The 24,637-nt window shown below is 38.6% G+C and overlaps 1 protein-coding gene across 6 annotated transcripts in view; it reads left to right on the top strand.

The window, feature by feature from the left end:
* The window catches only part of SUPT3H (SPT3 homolog, SAGA and STAGA complex component), a 385,861-nt gene extending 363,564 nt beyond the window's left edge, over positions 1–22,297 (top strand). For all 6 annotated transcript variants that reach the window (XM_031434604.2, XM_031434603.2, XM_031434607.2 and 3 more), the window contains one exon: positions 21,046–22,297. In XM_031434604.2, coding sequence (XP_031290464.1) covers positions 21,046–21,087 — 42 coding nt within the window. In that variant the 3' untranslated portion in view covers positions 21,088–22,297. The remainder of the gene's footprint in view (positions 1–21,045) is intronic.
* The last annotated feature ends 2,340 nt before the right edge of the window (positions 22,298–24,637 follow it).

Below are 24,637 nucleotides of genomic sequence, written 5' to 3'. Positions count from 1 at the left end.
TTCCTTGAATTGTGTTTAGAGTTTTTTTAATTAAAAATTAATTGGGAGATTATTTATTTCTTATTTGCAAATGTTATTAGAGAGCTTACACTCAGCCCTTGCCAATGAGCAAACTCCTGAAAAACAGCCACTTTAAAAAAAAAAAAAAACTTGAAACTATGGCTCTGTCACTCACATGGGACCGAGCAGGGCTGTGACCATCCTTCCAGAAAAGGTTGTCTGTGGTAGCTTTATGTGTGCGTGCTTGAGTGTGCTGATTCTTACTGTCCCGTGGTTTATTGATGCATCAGTCCAGTCGCTGCTTCTGTCTTCACACAGCATCCTCCCTGTGTGTCTCTGTCTCCTCCTAAGAGGACGCCAGTCATACTGAATTAAGGGGCACCTTAATGATCTCACCTTAACCCAGTTACATCTGCAAAGACCCTGTTTCAAGTAAGGTCACAGTCACTGCTCCTGGGAGTTAGGGCTTCAACTTATCTTTTTAGAGGACACAGTTTAACCAATAACACCGTCTAATTACTGTTATATCAAGATGGTAATTGTAAATGAAATTAGAACTAGTATAAGATCCATAGAAATAATGGCTCTGCTGATTTTATTATGGTAACACAAATGACCAAAAAAAGAAGAAGAAAAGAACTTTTACATGGAACATTAAAGATAATTACAACCTAACTCTAAAACAATGAAGTCATGGGATACCTTCCCTCCACTGCTCATCTATCGTACGGGTTGCTCTTTGATACTGATGCCCTCTCATCTGACCTTTCTCCACCCAGCACCGAGAGCTCTCAGGTGGCCTAGTGATCTGAGAGTCCAGATTGGAGATTTTAGAAGCTTGTCACTCAGCCTGCTCAAGGCACCAGCTCTCCCAAGTTCCCTCTGCCCTTGAACGCCGGGACTCTGTCACTCCCTGCCATCTCCTGCCTGGTCGGCCCACCCATGCTCAAGGGCAAGGCCAATGATTCCCAACTATTCTGAGTACGAGGACTCCATTTCACATAAATATATTTTATGGATGCCTTCCCACTTCTTTACATTGACATTAATTCAATGAAACATTTCAGCCAGGTTTTAGGAGAGGGAAAGGAAAGCTCTTCTGCACACGAGCCTTCCTCTGCCTGTCCAGTCCCTGCGGTGGCGGCAGCGACTGGGTGGGCAGGTCCCTTCGCTCAAGCAGTTGCGCAGCTCTTTACTTAAGAAATTTACTCTGCATTTTGTTTTATTAATCACAAATATATTATAAAATATGTTTGAGAAGTAAAAATTCTCAATTTGTAAAACAAGTTATTTTGCAAATGTAAGTGTCTATCAATGTGGATTTTCTTTACATGAGGACTACCCCTACCCAGGTTTGAATAGGCTTCACTCGTTTACCAAATACTTACTGAGCATCTAAATGTAAGGCATTATGGGGTCTATAATAATGACCAAAATGGAGTTTGAAAGGTGGACTATAATGAAGTTTACTAACATTTACAAACAGAACTATGTATTATTAGAGAATTACAATCAAAGTGCGTCTGGAATTGAGAATATGCATTTCGATTAATGTAATTTGTCAAAAGTTAAAATTCGCCAAACATATGATTTGATTATGTTGTTATAATTTAACTAAAATAATAATATACATTAAATACAAATACAAACACCTTACCCTTATACAGGGCTTTACAGCTTACTGAATACCTTTGTATACATTATCATAGCCAAAACGCCCAAATCTCTCTTCTCCAAAGTTAGATTACAGCATCTTGGTTTAAAGTATCATAACCTTCCTTGGCTTTTTTTCACTAAAAGTTTGACTGTTTAATATCACCATATAATCATGTTTACCTGAAAAATTGGAAAGAAGGCATGGAGTCTCCATCTGTTCATTTCAGCCTGGGTGGCTAAATGGCTCCTAACAGTCAATGCATGAAAATGGCCTAGATTGAATAAATTAGCAAAATCACAAAAGGAAACCACTGGAGGAAATAGTTTTACACATGTAATTGCTGCAATCCTCTGGTGAATGTGTCAATCTGTACTAACTAAATAAATTTGTTTATAGACATGTTCTGTATTAGCTTCCACTCTTTCACAGCGTTGTGCCAAACAAAATCCCACTAGAAGTAGGATGTTCACACCCGAGTAGGAGTTTCTTGGATAAATATTTTTACTATATGGAGACCAAAACCACTTCTACAAATTTCAGACTTTGATTGAAATACTATATTTCTTTAGCTTTTTTTCCCTCCCATCTTTTCTCCTGGCAGCTTCCCACGCGTTAGCTGACCTCCTCTCACCTCCCACAGCTGCAGTGAAAGGGAAGAGGCTGGCTACAGGCACAGGGGCCAGTGGACCCTGCAAGTGATGGGACCTGCCCGCCCAGTCGCTGCTGCCACCGCAGGGACTGGACAGGCAGAGGAAGGCTCGTGTGCAAAAGAACTTTCCTTCCCCTCTTCTAAAACCTGGTTGAAATGATGCATTGATTAATGTCAATGTAAGGATTATACATCCTGAGGCCATACTTTATAGAATGCCTGCTTACATTCCATGTGAGTGCTCCATGAGGAGAACACATAAAGGTAGAATTCATTCGGCCCTTCCTTGAGAAATCACAGAGAGTTCTCGAAACAGAACAGCCACGTTCTTTCGCAGGCGTGTCTCTGATCTCCACTTTTGCCGACAAGAATCTCAACTGACTTCTTAGTTCCCTCCTCCAGGATTGAGTCTGGATTTTCCACTGGCCTTCTGAAGATCTGTCTGGTGATTCATAATACAAAATATTTCAAAAGGCAGTATTTTCAGTAGTAGTAACTCTGTTAAAAGTACTTAAGAACATCTCATGTTAATGTGCTAAACCTAAACCTTCTGTTTCTGAGAGGCAATATGACCAGTAAACTAGTTTTGAACAACAATGTAATAGAGGTGGCCCAAGCCAGTGCAGTACCCTAGTTACCATGACCCAAACAGCCCACCTTGTAGAGTTAACTAGAATAATACCCAATAAAGTGAACACTGTCGCTGCTATACAAATAGTATGCCTGAATTGGGATGGTTTCATTCCTCAGACGATTTAGTCATTTAATATGATAGCTCTGCTCAAATTCGTCTTTCACACTGGAGAACACAGTTTGGTTATTTATGATACTTGCAGGTAAATTTTCAAAGTGAAAACACTGCTCTAAGTTTCCTCCATGTATTTTCATGGCTTAATGTCTCATTTCTTTTTAGCACTGAATAATAATCCATTGTCTGAATGTATCACAGTTTATTTATCCATTCACCTACTGAAGAACATCTTGGTTGCTTCCAGTTTTTGGCAAGTATGAATAAAGCTGTTATAAATATCCATGTGCAGGGTTTTGTGCAGACTTAAGTTTTCATTTCCTTTGGGTAAATATGAAGTAGTGCAATCCCTGGATCGTATGGTAAGAGTATGTTTAGTTTTGTGAGAAACTGCCAAGCCACCTTCCAAAGTGGCTGTGCAGTTGTGCCTACCCACCAACAATGAATGAAAATTCCTCTTTCTCTATATGCTCGCCATCACTCGTGCCGTCCGTGGTCTGGGTTTTGCCCGTTCTAACAAGTGTGGGATGGTAGCTTGTCATTGTTTTCATTTACATTTCCCTGATGATGGCTATGACACGGAGCATCTTTCCATATGCTTATTTGCTGTAGCTCATTTTGGTCAAGGCATTTTTTAATCAGATTGTTTTCTTACTGTTGAGTTTTAAGAGTTCTTTGTATACTTTGGAAAATAGTCCTAATACTTTACAGATATTTTCTCACAGTCTGTGGCTTGTCTTTTCATTCTCTTGAAAGTGTCTCTTGCAGCTTAATGGAGTATTAATTTTAATGGAGTCCAGCTGATCAGTTTTTTTCTTTCATGAATGGTGACCTTGGTGTTGTACCTAAAAAGTCATCACCAAACCCAAGGTTGTCTAGATTTCCTCCTGTTACCTTCTAGGAGTTTTATAGTTTTGCATTTACACTTAGATCTATGATTCATTTTCAGTTATTTTTTGTGAAAGGTTTAAGGTCTGGTACTTGATCCATTTTTTGCATGTATATGTCTAGTTTCAGCACCATGTGTTGAAAAGACTATCTTTGTTCAATTTTATTGCCTTTGCTCCTTTGTCAAAGATCATTTGGTTGTATCTATATGAGTCTATTTCTGGGCTCTCTGTTCCATTGCAGTGATTTATTTGTCTTTTTCTTTTGTCAGTGCCACACTGTCTTGATTACTGTAAATTTATAAAAGTCGTGGAGTTGGGTAGTGTCAGTGGTCCAACTTTCTTCTCCTGCTCTTCACATTGGCTCTTCTGGGTCTTTTGCCTCTCCCTGTAAACTTTAGAATCAGTTTGTCGATATCCACAAAATAAGTTGCTAGGATTTTGATTGGGATTGTTTTGAATCTACAGATCAAATTACGAAGAACTGACATCTTGACAATATCAAGTCTTCCCATCCATGATCATGGATTATCTGTTCATTAATTTAGTTTTTCTTTTATTTCTTTCATCATAGGTTTATAGTTTCCTCATATATATCTTAATATATATCCTGTTAGATTTATATATAAGTATTTTATTTTTGGAGGTGCTAATGTAAATGGCAATGTGTTCTTAATTTAAAATTCCATTTGTTCGTTACTGGCATATGGGAAAATTATTTACTTTTGTATATTAACCTTATACCCTGCAACCTTGCTGTAGTTCCAGGAGTGTATCTTGTTCATTCTTTCAGACTATCTGCATAGATGATCATGTCACCTGCAAACAAACACTTTTCTTTCTACCTTCCCAACCTGTTTCTCTTTTATTTCCCTTTTCTTTTATTGCATTAAGTAGGTCTTCCAGTACAATTTTGGAAAGCAGTGGTGAGAGGGAACATCCTTGCCTTTTTTCCTGATCTTAGTGGGAAAGCATCTGGTATGTAACCATTAGGTATCATGCTAGCTGTAGTATTTTTGTAGATATTCTTTTATCGAGTTGAGGAAGTTCTCTTCTATTCCTAGTTTACTAAGAGTTTTTCTCAATGGGTGTTGGATTTTGTCAAATGCTTTTCCTGCATCTATTGATGTGATCATATGATTTTTCTTCTTTAGCCTGTTCATGTGATGGATTGCATTAATTGATTTTCAAATGTTGAACCAGCCTTGCATACCTGGGTTAAATCCTACTTGGTCATGGCATCTAATTCTTTTTATTCATTGCTAGATTGAATTTGCTGATTTTTTTTTTTTTTTTGAGGATTGTTGCATCTGTGTTGATGAGAGACAATGGTCTGTAGTTCTTTTGTAATGTCTGTGTGTGCTAATAGAGTAATGCTGACCTCATAGAATTAGTTATATTAGATAGAATCCATCTGCTTTTAAAGAAAATTGTGGAGAATTAGTATAATTTCTCCCTTAAATGTTTGGTAGAATTTACCGGTGAACCCATCTGGGCCTGGTTCTTTGTTCTATAAGGTTATTAATTATTGATTCAACTTCTTTAATAGATTTATAGAAGACTGTCTTTTTCTTCTTGTGTGAGTTTGGCAGATTTCAAGGAATTGGTCCATTTCGTCTAGGTTACCATGTTTCTGAGCTTAGTTTTTTCATAATATTCCTTTATTACCCTTTTAATGTTCAAGAGATTTGTAGTGGTATCTCCTCCTCTATTTCTGATACTAATAAGCTGCTTCCTCTTTTTTTCTTAGCTGGTTAGAGGCTTACCAATTTGATTGATCTTTTCAAAGAACCAGCTTTTGGTTCTCTTGGGCTTTTTTTTCCCCTGTTGACTTCCTGTTTTGTATTTCATTGGTTTCTGCTCTGCTTTTTATTATTTCCATTCATCTGTTCTATCATTTCTATTCTTTATTTCCCCTTTTTTCTTGTTTCCTAATTTGGAAGCTTAAATGAATGAGTTTAGATCTTTCTTATTTTCTAATATGTGCATTCAGTGCTATAAATTTCCCTCTAAACAGCACTTTTTCTGCATCCCACAAATTTTGATGTTGTGTTTTCAGTTTTAATTTCTCATAAAATTTGATCCATGTGTTATTTAGAAGTATGCTGTTTAATTTACAAATATTTTGGAATTCCCCAGCTATCTGTCTATTACTGATTTCTAGTTTAATTCCATTGTGCTCTGAGAGCATTGTATGATTTCCATTCTTTCAAATTTGTTAGGGTATGTTTTATGGCCTCAGATGTGGTCTATTTTGATCAATGTCCCATGTAAGCTTGAAAAGAATTTATAATCTATCATTGTTGGATGAAGTAGTCTAAAGATGTCCATTATGTCCAGTTAATTGATGATGTTGTTGAGTTCCATGTTCTTACTTATTTTATGCCTGTTGGATCTGTCCCCAATTTTTGATAGAGGGGTGTTGAAGTCTCCAGCTACAATGGTGAATTCATGTGTTTCTCCTTGAAGTTCTGTCAGTTTTTGCTTCATGAATTTTTGCTTTTTTTGGTGGGGGAGATAATTAGATTTGTTTGTTTGTTTAGGGGAGGTACTGGGTACACAGGACCTTGTGCACGCTAGTATTGCTTGAGCTATACCCTCCCCCACTGCTTCATGTATTTTGATGCTGTATTGTTAGACATAAACCTGTTGGAAATTGCTATATCTTGGGAAACTGATTTTAATCTATGTGTGTCTTTATATTTAAAGTGGGTTGCTTATAGACAACATATAGTTGGGTCTTATTTTGATCCACTCTGATAATCTTCACTTTTAAAGGATTATATCACAGAGTATAGAAATCTGGGTTGGTGGATTTTTTTTTTCTTAACACTTTAAATATTTCACTCCACTCTTTTCTTGCCCACATGATTTCTGCGAAGTTAGGTATGATTCTTATCTTTGCTTCTTTGTATGTAAGGTGTTATTTCCTCTGGCATCTTTTGAATTTTTTTCTTTGATTTTTCTTGTAAAATTTCTTTGATTTCTGAATATGACATGCCTAGGTGTAGTTTTTGTTTTTGTTTTTTTTTTGTATTTATTCTCCTTAGTGTTCTCTGAGCTCCTGGATCTGTAGTTTGATGTCTGACATTAATTTGGAAAAATTCTCAGTCATCATTTTTTAAAATACTTCTTTTGTTGTTTTCTGTTTTTCCTCTTCTTCTGGTATTCCCATTATGCATGCTTTATACCATTCATAGCAGTCTCACAGCTCTTAGATATTCTGTTATGTTTTTTCATTCTTTGCTTTTCAGTTTTGGAGGTTTCTACTGTGATATCCTCAAGCTCCAGAGTTCATTTCCTCAGCCATATCCAGCCTACTAATAAACCCATCAGAGCCATTCTTCATTTCTGTTACACTGTTTTTTTTTAATCTTTAGCATTTCTTTTTTTATGTTTTCCTTAAAATGTCCATCTCTTTGCTTACATAGGCCATCTGCTCTTGCATGCTGTCTCCTTTGTCCATTCAAGCCTTTAGCATCATAGTCTGTTAATTCCAACATGCCTGGCACAAATGGGTCTGATTCTGATGCTTGCTCTGTCTTTTCAAACTGATATTTGCCTTGTAACATACCTTGTAATTTTGTTTTGATAGCCAGACATGATGTACTAGGTAAAAAGACCTGCCACAAATAGGCCTGTATTAATGTGGTGGTAAGATGTGGGAGGAGGGAAGGCATTCTATACTACTATGATTGGGTCTCAGGCTTTTAGTGAGCCTGTGCCTCTGGAGTGTGAATTTCACAACCGCTTCTTGGTGTCCCATCCACCCCTGCCCCTAACAACCTATTATGTGGGTCAGGGTGGCTACAGTGGACTGAAGTTGGATAGTTCCCTTTTCCCAGGTGAGTTAGGCTCTGGTTTGTTTCTCCTGAGGGTTAGACCTTGTTAAGAAGAACAGAATGCTTTGGTGTATTTCAAAATGTTTTTCATCCCTCTCCTCGCCTGAAGGATGTGATATTCACTGTGAGAACCTGGGAGAGTTCCAGGAGGTGAAACTCATACAAGTTTGAGTTCTCCTCCCCATCTCACGTGACTGGGTCCCCCCGTGTTTTATCTCCCACGTTTGTCCACAGAGCTTCTAGCAGTTTGTTGATTACAGTTCAGTTTTCGCTCCCCCAGCACTGGTTCCCAGAGGCTGTTGCCTGTAGATCTGTGCCTCAGTAAGTTGTGACTGTCTGTACTTGCCTCTGACGTTACTTCTCCTTTGGACCTAAGAGTTGATTTTTTCCAGTTTGTTGTACTGTAACTATATCATAACTTTTACTTGTTAGGACAGATTGGCAACTTATAAGCTCCTCTTACACGCTGGACCAGAAACCAGAAGTCCTCCAGTTATTCAAATTTAATATAAAGAGTTTATCAGGCTCTAAAGCAGTAATTTAAAAGAACTGTTTGAATGCTTATATAATTCTTACCTGAATTTTGATACACCCTCCAGTGGTAGGTGGTGCAGTTTGGTGTCAGGGATTTAATACCTACTGTGACAAGCACAGCCTCTGGACTGGCATTTGGGAGTAAGTCAGGCTCTCTCCCCTGGGTCTCACCTAGAACACTTCCCTGTCCTGCTACCCATTCCCCTCCCATCCCCAACTCAGGCCTCAGCTGAGTATCTCTTCCTTCAAGAAGCTGTCATGACCACCACAACCCACCTCTGCTGCCCTCTCACCGGGTCCCACTGCACTAACTTCTCGTTGTGTAACTCCCATCACACCCATCACCTCTCACTCAGTGTCTCTCCCCTTAGACTGCTCGGCGGGAGGGTCAGGAACCACACCTGTGACCAGTGCTGTCCCCACTGCACCTGCAGCCTGCTTACTAAATACAGAAATGAGTGACTGACAGTCGGTTCATACAGAAATACACCATCTCAGGTGGCTGCCATTGTTAACTCCTCTGTCTTGATTGTTCTGTGTCATAATTTTGTTATTCATTGTCTTCCAAAAATTCTTAAGAACCTTCATTTACCACTGACGTCCTCACCACTGGTAAACAGCTGCTATTTGTGTTCTTAGTCCCGTGCCATGTTTTTTGCTGTGGCAAAGGGCACTGAGACAGTGTTTTCTTTTAATTTCTATTGTATCATTGTTGACAACTTTGGAAATAGAAAATTCAATGGAGTAACACTGTCAATCAATTGAGATTGTTAAAAAATTATTTTATACTACTATAAACTTACTATTGATTATAATTTTCAGTAACAGAATACTTGAACTTAAAATGTTTAGATGCATCAAAACCATTTAACAGTGTTGTTTCAGACGACTTGGATTCTGTTCCTGGCAAACAAGGCACTTGGCTCCATTGATGCAGAAGTTTTTACTCCTGGCAGATAACAGTAATGAGAAGCCCAGACATGCTCCCAGGGGGAGCTGAGAACTGGCGTGAGAGGAACCATTTGCTTTGCAGCATTGCTTAGGACTTATTCAGGTCACTAATTTATTTTTCTTTACAATTGCTGCTGATGGTTATCTAGTGAAATGATAAGTGTGTGGTCTAAGCCTAATTTTTAGGAGCTAAGAATATCTCAGCCCCCACTCGCCTAGTGAACACGTTAGCATTTCACATTGCTGTCCAGAGGAAACTAAGCTACCTGCAAGTCAAATGCATTTATTCATTAGATTATTATTTATTGAGTACCTACTTATGTGCCGTGTGTTGGCTTACAGCCTGGACATACAGAGATAAATAAAATGGCAACACCCCTGCCTTCTGGAGAACTTTGGGTCAAACAAGAAAAATGAGAATTAATTGTTCTACTGAGCTCCCCCAAAATGGAGATTTTGATTACTACCTCCTGCCAGTTTACTGTTTATACATATATTGATACGTGTTTATAGCTTGGAATAATTTCAGACATCCATGTTTGGTTGTGTATAATATAGGTAGCTGAAGAAAAGTTTAATGTGTCTACAATATCATGGAAAGAATAGCTTATACATAGAAATCGTACAGTTTTATTTAGTCTCATGTAAGATTGCTAAAAATTACATTCACAAAAAGCTTTTCTCCAAAATACAGTGTTATTTGTATCAACTATGTAATTATTCTGCTCAGTGACAGCAAAGAAATTAACCAGTTCTCTCATATAATTTGATTGAGATGACTTGGGCAACTAGAAATGGTAATTTTTAATAATTAAATCTTAATGTAGAGATGTTTCTATTTACAATGCTGAAATAACTTCTAAGAAGAATATGATACAGACTTAGAGAAAAACATGCATAAAATGACACGTTCCTCAAGATTTATAGGCTCCAGTTACTTGGAATAGAATGAGAGTTAATGCTATGTCTGTTCCCTCTTCTGCCAGCCAGGGAAGACCTCTTATTTAAAGGGCAGGGCTCCCTCCACTGTCTTAAATCAAGCCTCTCCTGTCTGACAAACTGCCCTCCATGATTTTTCACGGGATGTTTATAACATTGGGAAGTATACAGAAAAGGAAAATGTTTAATGAAGAGCTTTGCATGTTCCAGTGCTATACATCATATGGTTCAATTTAGATTCTCTGACATATCAGAGTTAGAATGAAATTATCAAAAGGGGGCAAGTCACATGGCATTGGTACAAACAAGATGTGCCTATTTGTATTTAGGTTTGCTAATGAAATTCAGCCATGAGCCCCACTTTGATTTTAAGAGGCTTAGACCACCATTCAGTTTTATTCACTGTAATTAAATCTCTTGCCCACACGCAAGAAAAGGGGGCATATTTTATCTTTGAAAAAGCTCTTACAGAGCTTTGATATGAAGCTCCAGAGCTTCAAAGATTTGTAGTATTAAAGCAAAACAGTATGTCTCCGAGGGCACAGTCACCTCCTTTAGCAAACGGAGGCTGGGAGAGGGCTTGGACTCTGAATCCAGCGACCCCACAGAGGGCAGGGCTGAATCTGGGCTGAGGGGGTCAGGGTAGGGGCAGTGAACTTGACACAACGTGATGCAGTCTCCACTGTTGCTCCCAGAAATAGAAAAAGGCCAGGTAAAAGCACAGCTGGTTCTGACTAGAAACTCGGGAGAGAGGTGGGGTGTGAGGAGGGCTGATTTAGCTATCTTGGGAAACAGCGTGCATACATGAAATTCAGAGAGGTACCTACCTTCCCAGGCCCCGCCCAGCTCAGTCTTCAATAAATCGAACACTTAGGCTCACTTAATCTGTAAGGACTAGTGGAGGCCTGTGGCTTTCCGTTTACTCCATGACCGCCTCCTCTTTTCCTCCCGGCAGAGCCAAGCCAGTCGCTGTGGGCCCTCTGCCCCCTGTGCCCTCTTCATCCCTGTGGAGTAGAAGAGAGCTTTCGGGAAACCACCAGGTCCTTGGCAGCCAGGGCAGTTCCTGTGGGCCGCAGATCATCCAAAATGCAGAGAGCCTACCCTACACTTAGTTAATTGGGAGTTAACGGTAGCTTGGGAGAGGGTGAATGTATGCTCCAAATCTTTTTATTGTCCTTTTTCTACTGGATTTAACCCAAATTGGCCAACTCCAAACAGATCCAGACTGGCCACATTATTTGCTTGGCCCTAAATCAGCCACTGAGCACAGCCTTAGTAAGACTTCAGTGCAAGTGGTGTGACGCCCCCTTAAAGGTCCTCAAGATGCTCACTTTGCCACAGAATCTTTCATCAGGGGTATCTTAATTATTTTCATATTGCATCCATTTATCAAAACTATTATGTGAGGCACTCCGGGAAATTGTGATTCTCTAAGGGAGAGCTAATCACGTTGCAGGAGAGGCGGGGGTAGAGCTGAAAGCTCGCAGTGGCCTCGCTCTGACGACTCAGCGGTCCTGTTTCAGACGGCATTACGTCTCCCTTCCCCTAGTCTCCCCACTTTTGTTCTACTCCCAGGGGTTCTTTATCTGGAAAAACAATTTTTTTCCCTACATCTGTTTTGCCCATTAAGGTCAGAGAAGCTGAACACATGGCTTTGGGCAGAATGAGAACCATCTATAAAGAGCCCTAGAGTGAGTCAGGAACCTGGGCCCTGCCCACGTGACCATGGATGGGTCACTGTCTCTGGACGTTAGTTTTTTTCATCTGTTAAGTTAGGAACTGGCCTAGAGTTCACAAAGATACTCTCTAATTCCAAAACTTTAATGTTCCTTGGTTTTAGATGTAAGCAAAAGATTTGTTCAACTTGGGTCAACAGGCTTAGTTTCCACATCCTTTTTGTCATTATGGAACTAAACGTGCCGTGGCCATCTGAAGGGCTGTGTCCCTAACAAGGGCATCACAGCATCGGGGAAGGAAAAACAGCGACTGGTCTGAAGGCGCCCACAGGAAGTAAGGAGTGTGCAAGACGCAGGTAACCCGTCTGCTCTCTGCGTAAAAAAGAATGTACACTTCTTCTGTATTAAATGCTAACATCAGGATTTCCATTATGAAATACTGTTTACTGTATCATCATGACAGACTCTGAAAGGGTTCCATTTATTGACAGTACCACTTGGGGTCCTGGTAACGGTGTACTCGCCTCCTCTGCCGCCGCCGTCAGCCCTCACGTGCATCTGGGTCACCTGGATTGGTTTTAAGACATTCCAAACCCTGATCCTACTCAGCCCAACTGACTTAAAAAAAATAAATAACATATTCTGGCTTCACTTTTTTAAACTCCCCAGGTGATCTGGATGCACAGTGCTTTTTATTACATACTATTCTTAAAATTAGTCTGGAAAATAAGCACTAGTTGAGAACGAAGATGATTCAGATTCAAGTCACATCGCTGCACTCAGCAGCACTGTGCTGGGCTACTCTAGCTGAAATTTGAAGTACAATTCTGATTTACTCTAAGTGATGTTTTAGCAAGAATCGAGTTCATTAGGAGTGGAAGACAATATGCCTCTGGTAATTTGGATGGAATAAATCAGGCCATGTTTTAGGGGGTTCTTTGTTTTCTTTTGTTTCATGTAAGACAGTTTGGTATAATGAAAAGAATACAGGCCCTGGGCTTTGAATCTTAAATCTACCAGTCACTAGACTTGTCACTTTAAAAAGGAGAAAAATAGGACCTTTTTTATTAGCTGTAGTAAGACTAAATTAGATATGGACTTCATAACCCATTAAAAATGTATTTTTTTAAATATTTGCCCCTCCCTGCTTTGAGAAATACACAAATCTTGTGTTCTTTTGTTATTTGAAATTAAATATTGTAATTAAAAGTAAGAGCAAACAGAATGATTGCTTATGTTTTCTCTTTGTAACCCTTGAGAATGACCTTTTAATGCATCTTACTTGTGGTGGTTAAACCACTAACAGTAAATTGGAATCTTTAGTGACTGCAGGGACTGTGTTACATAGCTTTGTGTCCTTTGCACCACCAAGCACATAGTGACTTATACAGAGTTAGAACTTAATATCTGAGATGTGCTAAAATCAAATTATGCCATTGTATAGGAATTCAGGTTATAGAATCAAAGTCTTCTGTGTTAGGCCTTTGAAAAATTGAAATATTTGTAAGTGAATTTGAGACCTGCTATAATTTTTTTCCTTTTTGTCTAGCTTTATTGAGGGACAATTTAAATAAGCAACCTAACTTTATATATTTAAAATCTTTTTCTTAATGTAGACATTTAGAGCTGCTTTTGCTGCGACTAAGTTTTGGTATGTTTGTAGGGCTTTTGTTGTTTGTCTCAAGATTTTTTTAACATCCCTTTTGATTTCTTATTTGACCCATTTGTTCAGATGTGTGGGGTTTTTTGTTTCTACATATTTGTGAATTTTCTAGCTTTCCTCCTGTTACTGATTTCTAGTTTCATTGCATTTAGAAAAGATAACTTGGTATGATTTCAGTTTTCCTAAGTTTAAGCCTTGTTTTGAGATATGGTCTACCCTGGAGAGTATCTGTACTTAAGAAGGATGTGTATCCTGCTGCTATTGGATAGAATGTCTTTTAGGTCCAAATGGCCTCAAGTGTAGGTCAAGTCCATTATTTTCTTATTGATATTCTGTCTGGATGATTAATACCCCACTTTCAACAATGGATAGAAGTCTCCTACTATTACTATATTGCTGTTTCTTGCCTTCAGATCTGTTAAAAAATGCTTTAATATATTTAGGTGCTCTGATGACGAGTGCATATATATTTACAACTGTTACAGCCTTCTGATGAATTGACCCCTTATCCGTGTAAGGACCTTCTGTATCTCCTCTTACAACTTTTGATTCAAAGTCTATTTTTTCTGACATAAATATAGCTACCCAATTTCTTTTTTGTTTCCCATTTTCAGGGAATTGCTTTTTCCTCCCTTTACTTTCAGCCTATGTATCTTTGAAGCTTAAGTGAGTCTTTTGTAGGCCGCATACAGTTGGTTCTTTGTTTTTGTTTGTTGGTTGGTTGTTTTAATCCATTCACACACTCTGTGTTTTAACTGGAATATTTAAACCATTTAGAGTGATTACTGATAGGTAAAGACTTAGTGTTGCCATTTTGGTAAGTGTTTTCTGATGATCTTGTAGTTCCCTCCTTCCTTTCTCTCTAGCTGTCTCACTTTAAGCGTTGATGACTTCTTGGTAGTGGTATGCTGTGAGTCTCTTCTCTTTATCACTAGCATTCCAGTTATAGTCTGTTGCTTTGCCATTACCACGAGGCTTTCTTAATACATCTTATAACGGTCTATTTTGTGATGGTTACAACTTTAATTGCATAAAGATGTTCTACACATTTACTTGTCCCCCACACACCTTGTCAGTGTCACAACTTCCATTTTTAATAGCATGTATCAATGACAATATTTCAGCTATAGTTTTTTCACATTTTTCTTTTAATTTATATGCTATAATCCAACTTGATTTACATACCACCATTGCAGTATTAAAATATTTTGAATTTATCTATAGATTTACCTTTATTCAGTGACTTTTATACTTTCATAGGTTTCACATTACTAATTAGCATACTTTTGCTTCAGCTTGAAGAACTCCCTTTAGTATTTCTTGTAAGGTAGTATAGTGGTGATAAACAAAAGCTGAGGGAATTTATCTGGGAAAGACTCTCTCTCTATCCAGAAACTACTTTCCTGAGTAAAGAATTCTTGATTGGCGGGGTTTTTTGGTTTTTGTTTGTTTCAACACTTTGAACATGTCTTCTCATTTTCTTCTGGCCTGCAAGGTTTCTTCTGAGAAATCTGCTGATAACCTTAGCTGGGTTCACTTGTATGTAATGACTCTAAACTCTTGCTGCTTTCAGAATTCTTTGATTTTTAAGATTTTGGTTATAATATGTCTCAGTGAATCTCTTTGGGCTGAATCTGTTTGGGGATCCTTGAGCTTCATGTATCTGGATGCTCATGTCTCTCCCCAGATACCAGAAGTTTTCAACCATTATTTCTTTAAATGAGTTTTTTGACCCCCTCTCTCTCTTCTCCATCTATGAACTCCAGTAAATCAAATACAGTCGTCCCTCAGAATCTGCAGAGAATTAGAATTCCATGGATACCAAAATTTGCAGATGTTCAAGTACTTTATATAAAATAACAGTTTTGCATGCAACCTATGTACATCCTCCCATATACTTTAAATCATCTCTAGATTACTTTAATACCTAATTCAATGTAAATACTATGTAAATAGTTGCCAGCCCACAGCAAATCCAAGTTTTGATTTTTGGAACTTCCTGGAATTTTTTTCCAACTATTTTTGACCAGCAGTTGGTTGAATGTGTAAACACAGAACCTGCAGATGAGGAGGGTTGACTGTATTGTTTCAGTTAATGGTGTCTCCTAATTTACATAGACTTTCTTCACTCTTTTTTCGTTCTTACTTCTTTTCTCCTCTTAATGAATAATATCAAGAAATCTGTCTTCAAGTTTGCACATTCTTTTTTCTGCTTGATTGAGCCTGTTTTTTGAAGCTCTCTTGCATTTTTTCATTTCATTCATCGTATCTTTCAGCACCAAAATTTCTTTTGTTCTTTCTTATGATTTCTGTCTCTTTAACTTCTCATTTTGTTCATGCATTGCCTTCCTGAGTTCTCTGAGTTGTTTATTAGTTTTCTTAAAATAATTATTTTGAATTCTTTTTCAGGTAACTCACAGATAACTATTTCTTTAGGGTTAGTTCCTAGAAAATTATCGAATTCCTTTGGTTGTGTTATGTTTCCTTGCTTTTTCATGTTTTGCATTGCATTGACATTTGTACACTTGAGGGAGCAGTCACCTCTGGCCTTTTCAGGTTGATTCTGATGGGGAAGGACTTTCATCTGAAGGTGTCTGTGAGGGCTGTGGCTGGGTGGGTCTCAGCAGCTCTGATTCTGGGGAGAGCATAGTGAGTTTCTATGCCGCTCCATCAGCCGAGGTCAACATGACAAAGACTGCAGAGATCTTCGGTGGCCCAGACTGCGGAGGTCCTGCAAGTGGCAGTGGTATCCAGGGCTGCTGGGGTCTTCCTTTTTTGCCTGTGGGAGGAAGTTCTAGCCAAGGGGATCCTTTTCAATGCCAGGTTTGGTGCATTGGTATTCAGATTGGCAGTGGAGCTGGGGTTCTGGGATCAGGCACATATGGAACTTCCTGGATGGAGTGATGCAAAAGAAAAAAAATGCTTCCTATACTTTTTGATGCGGTCAGGCTTGGTTTTTAAGCTCCAGAAAGTTTCTGCTGCTTCTCTGTTGGCATTCAGAACTGTTTTTGTGGAAAAGACAAGCTTTGGGACCTTCTAGCCTACAATCTTGCTGATATCAGTCCCTAAAATTCTTATTTTACTTAAAGAAAGCAGAAAAAAATTAGGAAATGTAGTGAGAATAAAACGTGGGTCTGAACTGAGGGGGTGGTTTTATGTATAATTAAAGCCTTACTGATTAGGCTAATGGACACAAATAACAAACACAATCATGTTCAATTTGGAACTGCAGGGTATGTTTTGTAGCATATTTATCTTTTGCTTAAGATAAATAAATAATCGTTTGCTTTTTAATATTACTTTGTATTTCTTACAACATGCAATTTATGATGAACCGTAGAAAACAAGCCAGTTTGAGATTTTAATGTTTCCTTTAGCTTGTCCACTGTCCATATGCAGATTTTTTTAAGTCATATTTTAAAAGTGCACACTTATGAGTTAATTTTCCCACCAGTGCTCAGTGCATTAGGTAGCATCTGTGTCTGCTTATCCAGATAGATTGAGAATCCAGTAACAGGTCATAATTTGAAGCTGAATAAAGGATGTCAAATATGAGAATCTAGCTTGATACCCAATTAAGGGAAAAAAAGCCTAAGAACTACCACTGGTCCTTTAAAAAAAATCTTTGTTAATAACTTTGAGAGATGCTACTGTCTGAGCTTTTCAACACAGTCACATGGGAGAAACTAGGGCTTGAGAACAGAGCTTTATTAAATCAGAAATAAAGCTTAAGTGGCATATAGCAGGTAAGAGCTGATTGGAGAGAAGTCTGATTGTGTCATTAATTTATACTGTTAAATAGCTGGGCAAGTCCTGGCTTTTTCTGGTCAAGGTCTAGGTTTTACTAACAGTGTCTGTGAAGATGTAGAGCTGGGACTCGTTCATAGGCTCTGACAGTAGAGAGTGAGTGGGCTACGGAGTGTTTCATGAGAACGTGGCCTCTGGAGGGTCCTCACACCAAGCAGTGTTTAAATTTAGTTTCAGCATTTGCAACACAAATAGAGAGAAATTCACAGTTGACACAAAGATGAGTTGTCTTCATCCATCTTCCTTTCAAGTTGCTTACTCTAGAAAGGATGCCAAATCTGGGACGTTCCCATAATTGCCCTACACAGACAACATACATCCTTTATACATCAAACGGAAAAAGTAGTGACTCAGCGTGGGGGACCCTCGGGGATTGGTTTGCTGAAACTGCCCTTCACTAATTACACATGCTTGTTTGTTTGTCCTTTATTTTAGATGTAGAATACGAAGAACTTATTCCAGAAATCAGGGTCAGCTCTAAACTTTGGTTTTCTCAGTAGACTTCGCTACTTGAGGTTCTGTGCTATTAAATAAGCCTGTAATCTTTTTAGTTGTTTGCAAATAATACTGATAAATTATCTGTGAAGGTGAACTGATCTTTGAAAAGTGACCTTTTCAATCCTAGAGAGAATCATTTCAGATCACCCACCCTGGAAAGATTTAACTGGGTAATTTCTCAGGGGGGCTCAGTCAAGTCTTCTCCTGAGCCAAGACTTCTTTTTCAAGCAAGGCTCACTTCAGCCATTTACCTTGAAAAGGAATCCAGCTTTACTCCCAGGTCCATTTATCTCCATGTAAACCATCCCTGTGCTTTAAATATTATGTTAAAGTTTGTCGCTGTGGTTGTAAAATGTGAAGTATCAGGGCTAAGTATTACTGGGGCATGAGCCTCCCGGAGGCGGCCGGAGCTGTTTAAGGCCTGAGGCTCCCGGGCCTGTGGTTGTGGGAAGACACTCTATCCATCCCTGCAGGTTATTTGCAGCTCTCCGGGGACCTCACTCAGCACCGTGCTCCGGCACAGGCTCAGGAGGTGGAGGTGGGGTTTCCTAGCCCTTGCTGGAATGTCTGCTTCTGGCCGGCAGCGTCCCGTGCACGAGCTGTCCGGCAGGGAGGTCGAGCTCGCAGAGAAAGCCCTGAGGGAGGAAACGGGGAACGTGCCCCTGTTTTCTCGTCCTTGATACACTGAGCCAGAGTCAGCTGTGCAACAGCACGACCAATGGATGACACTTAAGCCAGGGCAGAGTCAGCTGTGCAACAGCACGACCAATGGATGACACTTAAGCCAGGGCTCCAATGACTGACACCACAGTAAATCCGATGCAAGCAGGCGATTTGGAGGAAAGGTTTTGAAGTTAATTGAATTTTATGCTTAACTGTTATTCAGGAAACCATTTTTGTTTCACCTCATGTTTGTAGAAGCCTTTCTAAAAAGCTTGGATCCAGTTTGTTTTTGTCTTTTTTTTTTTTTTAGTATAATTAAAAGCAATCATTTTTTCAACATAGGCAAAACATTCTCTGACATAAATCTTAGCAGTGTTCTCCTAGGGCAGTCTACCCAGGCAATAGAAATAGAAGCAAAATAAACAAATAGGACCTAATTAAACTTATAAGCTTTTGCACAGCAAAGGAAATCATAAACAAAACAAAACGACAGCCTACGGAATAAATGATGTGACTGACAAAGGTTTAATTTCCAGAATATATAAACAGCTCATACAACTTAATAACAACAAAAAAACCCAATCCAAAAATGGACAGAAGACCTAAACAAGCAATTCTCCAATGAAGACATACAAATAGCCAATAGGCACATGAAAAAATGCTCAATATCACTAGTTATCAGAGAAATGCAAATCAAAATACAATGAGGTATCACCTCACACCAGTCAGAATGGCCATCATTAAAAAGTCCACAAATGACAAATGCTGGAGAGGCTGAGAAAAGGGTACCCTCCTACACTGCTGGTAGGAATGTAGTTTGGTGCAGTCACTGTGGAAAACAGTATGGAGATTCCTCAGAAGACTAAACAAACTTAACATATGATCCAACAATCCCACTCCTGGGCGGATATCCAGAGGGAACTCTTAATTCGAAAATATATATGCACCCCAGTATTTATAGCAGCACTATTTACAATAGCCAAGACATGGAAGCAAACTAAATGTCCACTGACAGATGACTGGATAAAGTTGTGGTATATGCATACGATGGAATAGTATTCAGCCATAAAAAATAATAAAATAATGCCATTTGCAGCAACATGGATGGACCTGGAGATCATCATACTAAGTGATGTAAGCCAGAAAGAGAAATAAAAATAGCATGTATCTTTTAAAAAGTGTGAAATCTAAAAAAACAAAAAGACACAAATGAAGTTATTTACAAAACAGACTCACAGACATAGAAAACAAGCTTTTGGTTACCTGGGGGAAAAGGGGGTGGGAAAGGATAAATTGGGAGTTCAATATTTGCAGATACTAACTACTATATATAAAATAGATAAATTAGAAGTTTCCTCTGTATAGCACAGAATACTGTATATTCAGTATCTTGTAGTAACCTATAATGAAAAGGAATATATGTATGACTGAACTATTATGCTGTATACCAGAAATTGACACAATATTGTAAACTGACTATGTCAATAAAAAATCAAAGTTTCTGCTGTATTTCCTACAATATGGCTATTGAAGGTAAATTCATTGAAATTCATTGAAAGTATACAGACTCCAGAAAAGCCCGAGTTCTTAGCCTAGAGCGAAAAAAATTCCCTAATGAGATTTTTGTCATTTTCCCATTTTTCTGAAAACAGATTGTAGAAAAGCTCCAATTGAAGGTTATGATTGTTCCTAATTCAAATAATGAAAGCAATGGTGGTAGAAAGAGGAAGTTTATTCCTATGTCCTGGATTTTAATTCTGCTTCACTATGGGTCTCATTGTGAGACTCAGGACACCTCACTGAGGTCCCGTGTGGCCCAGCTCCTCCAGCTCTGACACGCAGAATGTATTTCTCGGGATAAAAAATCATGCCGTTTTACTTTCTTTACTGGAATATATCATATTATTGCAATTAGGATCCATTTTCCTTTACAGGAATATTTTTATCCCATCATGAATATCCATATATACATCTATGTATACATGAATGTATATAATTATGTAAAAATGAAGTTTTCTGTAACGTCTAATGTACAGAGCTCCTTAGAGGTCACGGTATTGTTGGCGGGTGGGAGAAAGGCCTCTATTAGTGTCTGTCCCCACAGCTTTGTGCTGAGACTATAAATTAGGCCTGGGGAGCATTTAATGAGTCAGTAATTTATGGACTATTAGGTACTTAGTTAGAAGTGATTCTTGAGCATGTTCAATAGAGAACACATGTTTATAAAGGACAAACAGATCAGTACAGTGTGTCTTCGGCCTAACCAAACACAATCAATTAACAGAGTGGGATGTCTTATTTTACATACATCTCCCACTCCCCCAAAATAGAATCGCTAACCACTTGTTAACCATGCTGACTGACAGAGTGGTGGCTCGAGCTCGGCCACCAGCAATGTACAGATCACGCACCCTCTTAGGTTGCAGCCAGCAGTCTACAAAACAGGAAGAAAGCTCTGCTTGCTTTTTTTGCCTCCTCTCCCGGTTTGACTTGATGGGATAATTCACTGCAGATTTCTTTTTCTTTGACAGAGTGCTTACCGCAGGAATGGGATGGCTTTCCTGGCCTGCTGATGTGACTGACTACAACAGGAAAGGCAGTGTTATGTTCAGGTGATTTCTGTTCCACTCCTTGGACAAAATAAAATACAAGTGAAGTGGATTGGTTTGTTGTGACCATCAACTGGCTGACTCCAGCCCTTTTCCAGCCCCCTCAGTGCTTAGTCTTGTTTACCAGATGGGCCACTTAGCTAATTAATGGCAGGATGTTTGGGATGGTGTGTAGGTGGACAAGAATGCACATCACACAATTCTGAAATTTTAATTTGGATGAGATGTACTGCCCTCAGCTCACATCTTAAAAGCAGTGTCTTTTTTTTTCTCTCAGTGTTTAGTCTATGTTTTGTTTGATGCATTTTGTAATCCAGATTTGGGACAGAAAGCAAAATTAAAAGGATGGTCGCTTTCCCCTGCACAATCCCACCAACTTTACTTTCCGACATCTGCTGCTGAGATCTATGTGATCTTAGAGACAAATGTCCATTTTATACACTCACACTAATCAGAGATCTAATTGGGCTGATGGACTGTCTGCTTACATCTTCTCTGCCCTTCACTCCACGCGTAGCATCTGTGTCGTTTCCCTGCCTTCCTCCCAACTCCCTGCGCATCTCCCGTGTGTTTCCCTCAAGTATACCCCTCTTCTCCATCTTCATTTCTCCCCTTCCCCTGTCCCTCCGATCCCAGGCCCACCCCCGACACACTCACCATGCCCATTTAAAAGCAAAACAATTAGAATCAGGAGGAGGGGAGCCCAGTGATCTGCTTTCTCGCCTCAACCCTGGTGTGCACCGGGCAGTTTCTTGCTGGTAGCGGCTGAATTACCCTTCTGGCATCTCTACTTTCTCCGGTGAATGAGGAACTGTAACTCTGGGAACCAAACCAAAATACAGCAGCTATACACAGTTCCTGATTCAACTTGAATTGAAAAAAAAAAAAAAAAAAGTAAGTTATTTCTCTCATTCTTTAGTTTTGTGTAATTTTACTTTTATCATGGTTTTTACACACCCTGGATCAGCCTTTGTAAAGAATTAATATAAACAGAAATGAGAAGCATGAAAGATTTCCCTCCTGTGACCAGATCACTGTGAGGCTCAGTTAATGTGATTGCACTGTGTTGTTCACATTTGTTAACTATCATTTACCTGTTCTATGTTAGTCCTTATGGAAAAAATCTTCATGTCAAAAACAACAAAAAAATGCAAATACATAATATCAAAAAATTGCCAAGGGGTTTTGATGTTCCATCTGTGCTTGGTGAAATGTATGATTAAACTTTTCTTTTTATCATCATTCTTATTTTTCTTGGCATCCCTAATCATGGAAAATTATAAGCTTGCAGTAAACATCCTAACTTTTAAAACGACAGCATTTATTGTATTTGGTTTCGATGCCAGGCTTATAGATGTATAAAATTTTCAGGAGCTGATTTTTCACATCAAAATTCCTCCTCTCCCACATTATACATTTTAAAATATGCACAAGGCAGAAAATACAGGGTTTAGGTTTTTTCCCTTCATTTTATTCTACCTGATCTCCTTATAGTCCCAGAGAAGGAAGACTCAATGTACATTTCTCTCAGAAATATGACAGGTCTGTGTTTTTGTTGGTCTGGCGTATGTTTGTCTATCTTGAACAGTCTGACAGGTAATTATTTATAAAATCTGGTTTTGCCCAGTAAGTTCATATAATAACCTTTCACTTTTCATCATAAGCCAGTGAGCTGAATTTAGAATAAAACAAGGTCATTTATGTCTGTCCCAAACCAGCCTAGATGTCCCCATAATTGCTCAGTATTAATATTTGTAATTTTTTTTTCTTTTCTACACTTAGGTTCTTTGACTTTTTGCACAACACAAATTTAAAGTGAAATAAAATTTCCTTAAGCATTGAGTATAGGAAAACAGAAAGAACATTTCTAGAAGGAAAGTTTCAGAAACTGTGATTTAAATAAGTTTTTCTCTGAAGATTAAAGTGTTATATAGAATCTGAAAATGTCAGAGCAGAAGATGGTCTGAAAGACCATTGAAAACAACCACTCGTTTTACAACTGAAAAATGATGTCCTGGGGAGGAAAACTGACTCTTCCAAGGTCACTCAAGAATGGCAGTGACAGACCAGAGGCCGGATCCACGGTCCCTCGTTCCCAGTCTGGTCCTGCACTTTCCCGCACTGTGTGCAAAAGACAGCACCAGGACACATCACGGGTTATGGCATGTTTATCTTAGACAATAACCTACATTTTTTTTAAATGATATTAATTATGGGCACATCCTGAAGCACAGGTGTTATGTTAAATCAAATCTTCAGAGGGACTGTGATGTTAATTAAATAATCTGTAATATGTCAGTTATACATCAATTTAAACAAAGGGAGGAGGGAATTAATAGACTTTGAGCACCTCCTTTGTGTCAGGAACCTCACCTTTGCTATTTCATTCTCTTCCCAGTGACTTCATGAGGTAGATGCTATAAAACAAAAATAAAAATCAGACTCAATTGTAAATCAAATCTGAAGACACAAAATAGCGTCTGTTTTGGTAGCCCTGTGTGTTTTGGAAATGGAATTTGAAAATAAGTAAATAAGTAACTTCTCTTATGGGAAATTGACACTGCCTTATAAATTTGAGGGTAAAGGAAATAGAAATATTTCTCCCTTCACCTGAATTTGGAAATGCAACTTTCCAAACATGCCATTTTGAGGCTATGTCATTAACCTTCCTGCCTTCACATGTTGCAATAGTTGAGATTCATAAATAATGTTCCAGTTTTAGAACCAAGAGTTGTTATTTAAAAACCATCAAAAGCACAAATATTTTTTAATGGTGTATATAATTCCTGTATCTGGGGAGAATTCTTCATTTATTACTGTTCTTTATTCCTATAAAATAACAAACAATCCACACATAATGCCTTTACCATGTAGAAGACAAATAAACATAACTGTGATTTGATTCTTGCTCTGAAATAAAACAAGTAAATCTAGAAATTATGAACTTTGATTTTATGAAAAAAAAAAAAAAAAACTTCTATGTAGTTCCCACATCAGGTACTTCCCTTACAGTTCATATAACCCCTTGTATAAAACCGAGTCACTGCAGAGAAAGGACTCCCTCATCTGCCCTCCTGGAATTTAGAGAGAACCTTCCCAGGTTGCATTTAAAACTCTACCATCAACCATGTATGTACATCTTATAAAATATTTTACAGTTTCCTGTATGCTCTGGCTGAACATTTCATAGTACATAAACACTTCTGCAAATAATATAAGGACATCGAGTGGGATATGTCATAGCAGTGGCGGCCATGTAAAGCTGACTCCACAGCAAGTTACTGTCTCATTTTTATCTTATTTGAAATCCAAGATGAAATTTTCTGTGCTCTTACTGTACAGTTGGTGGGGGGCAGAGGGGGGAGGGGACCCTAGCAGTTTTAGTGGAGTTGTGTTCATCAAAGCAAAGGCTTTCTGCAGAGGGCATCAAGCCAAGCTTAAACAACAAAACCATGCCTGCAGGAACTGGATGTAAATGTGATGGTTAAATAAGGGCCAGATGCCTTTAAAAACT

The sequence above is a fragment of the Camelus dromedarius genome, chromosome 19, assembly GCF_036321535.1.
Source record: "Camelus dromedarius isolate mCamDro1 chromosome 19, mCamDro1.pat, whole genome shotgun sequence".
Classification (NCBI taxonomy): Eukaryota; Metazoa; Chordata; class Mammalia; order Artiodactyla; family Camelidae; genus Camelus; species Camelus dromedarius.
Note: the sequence above shows the minus strand (reverse complement) of the source record. Positions and strands in the feature narration are given on the sequence as shown.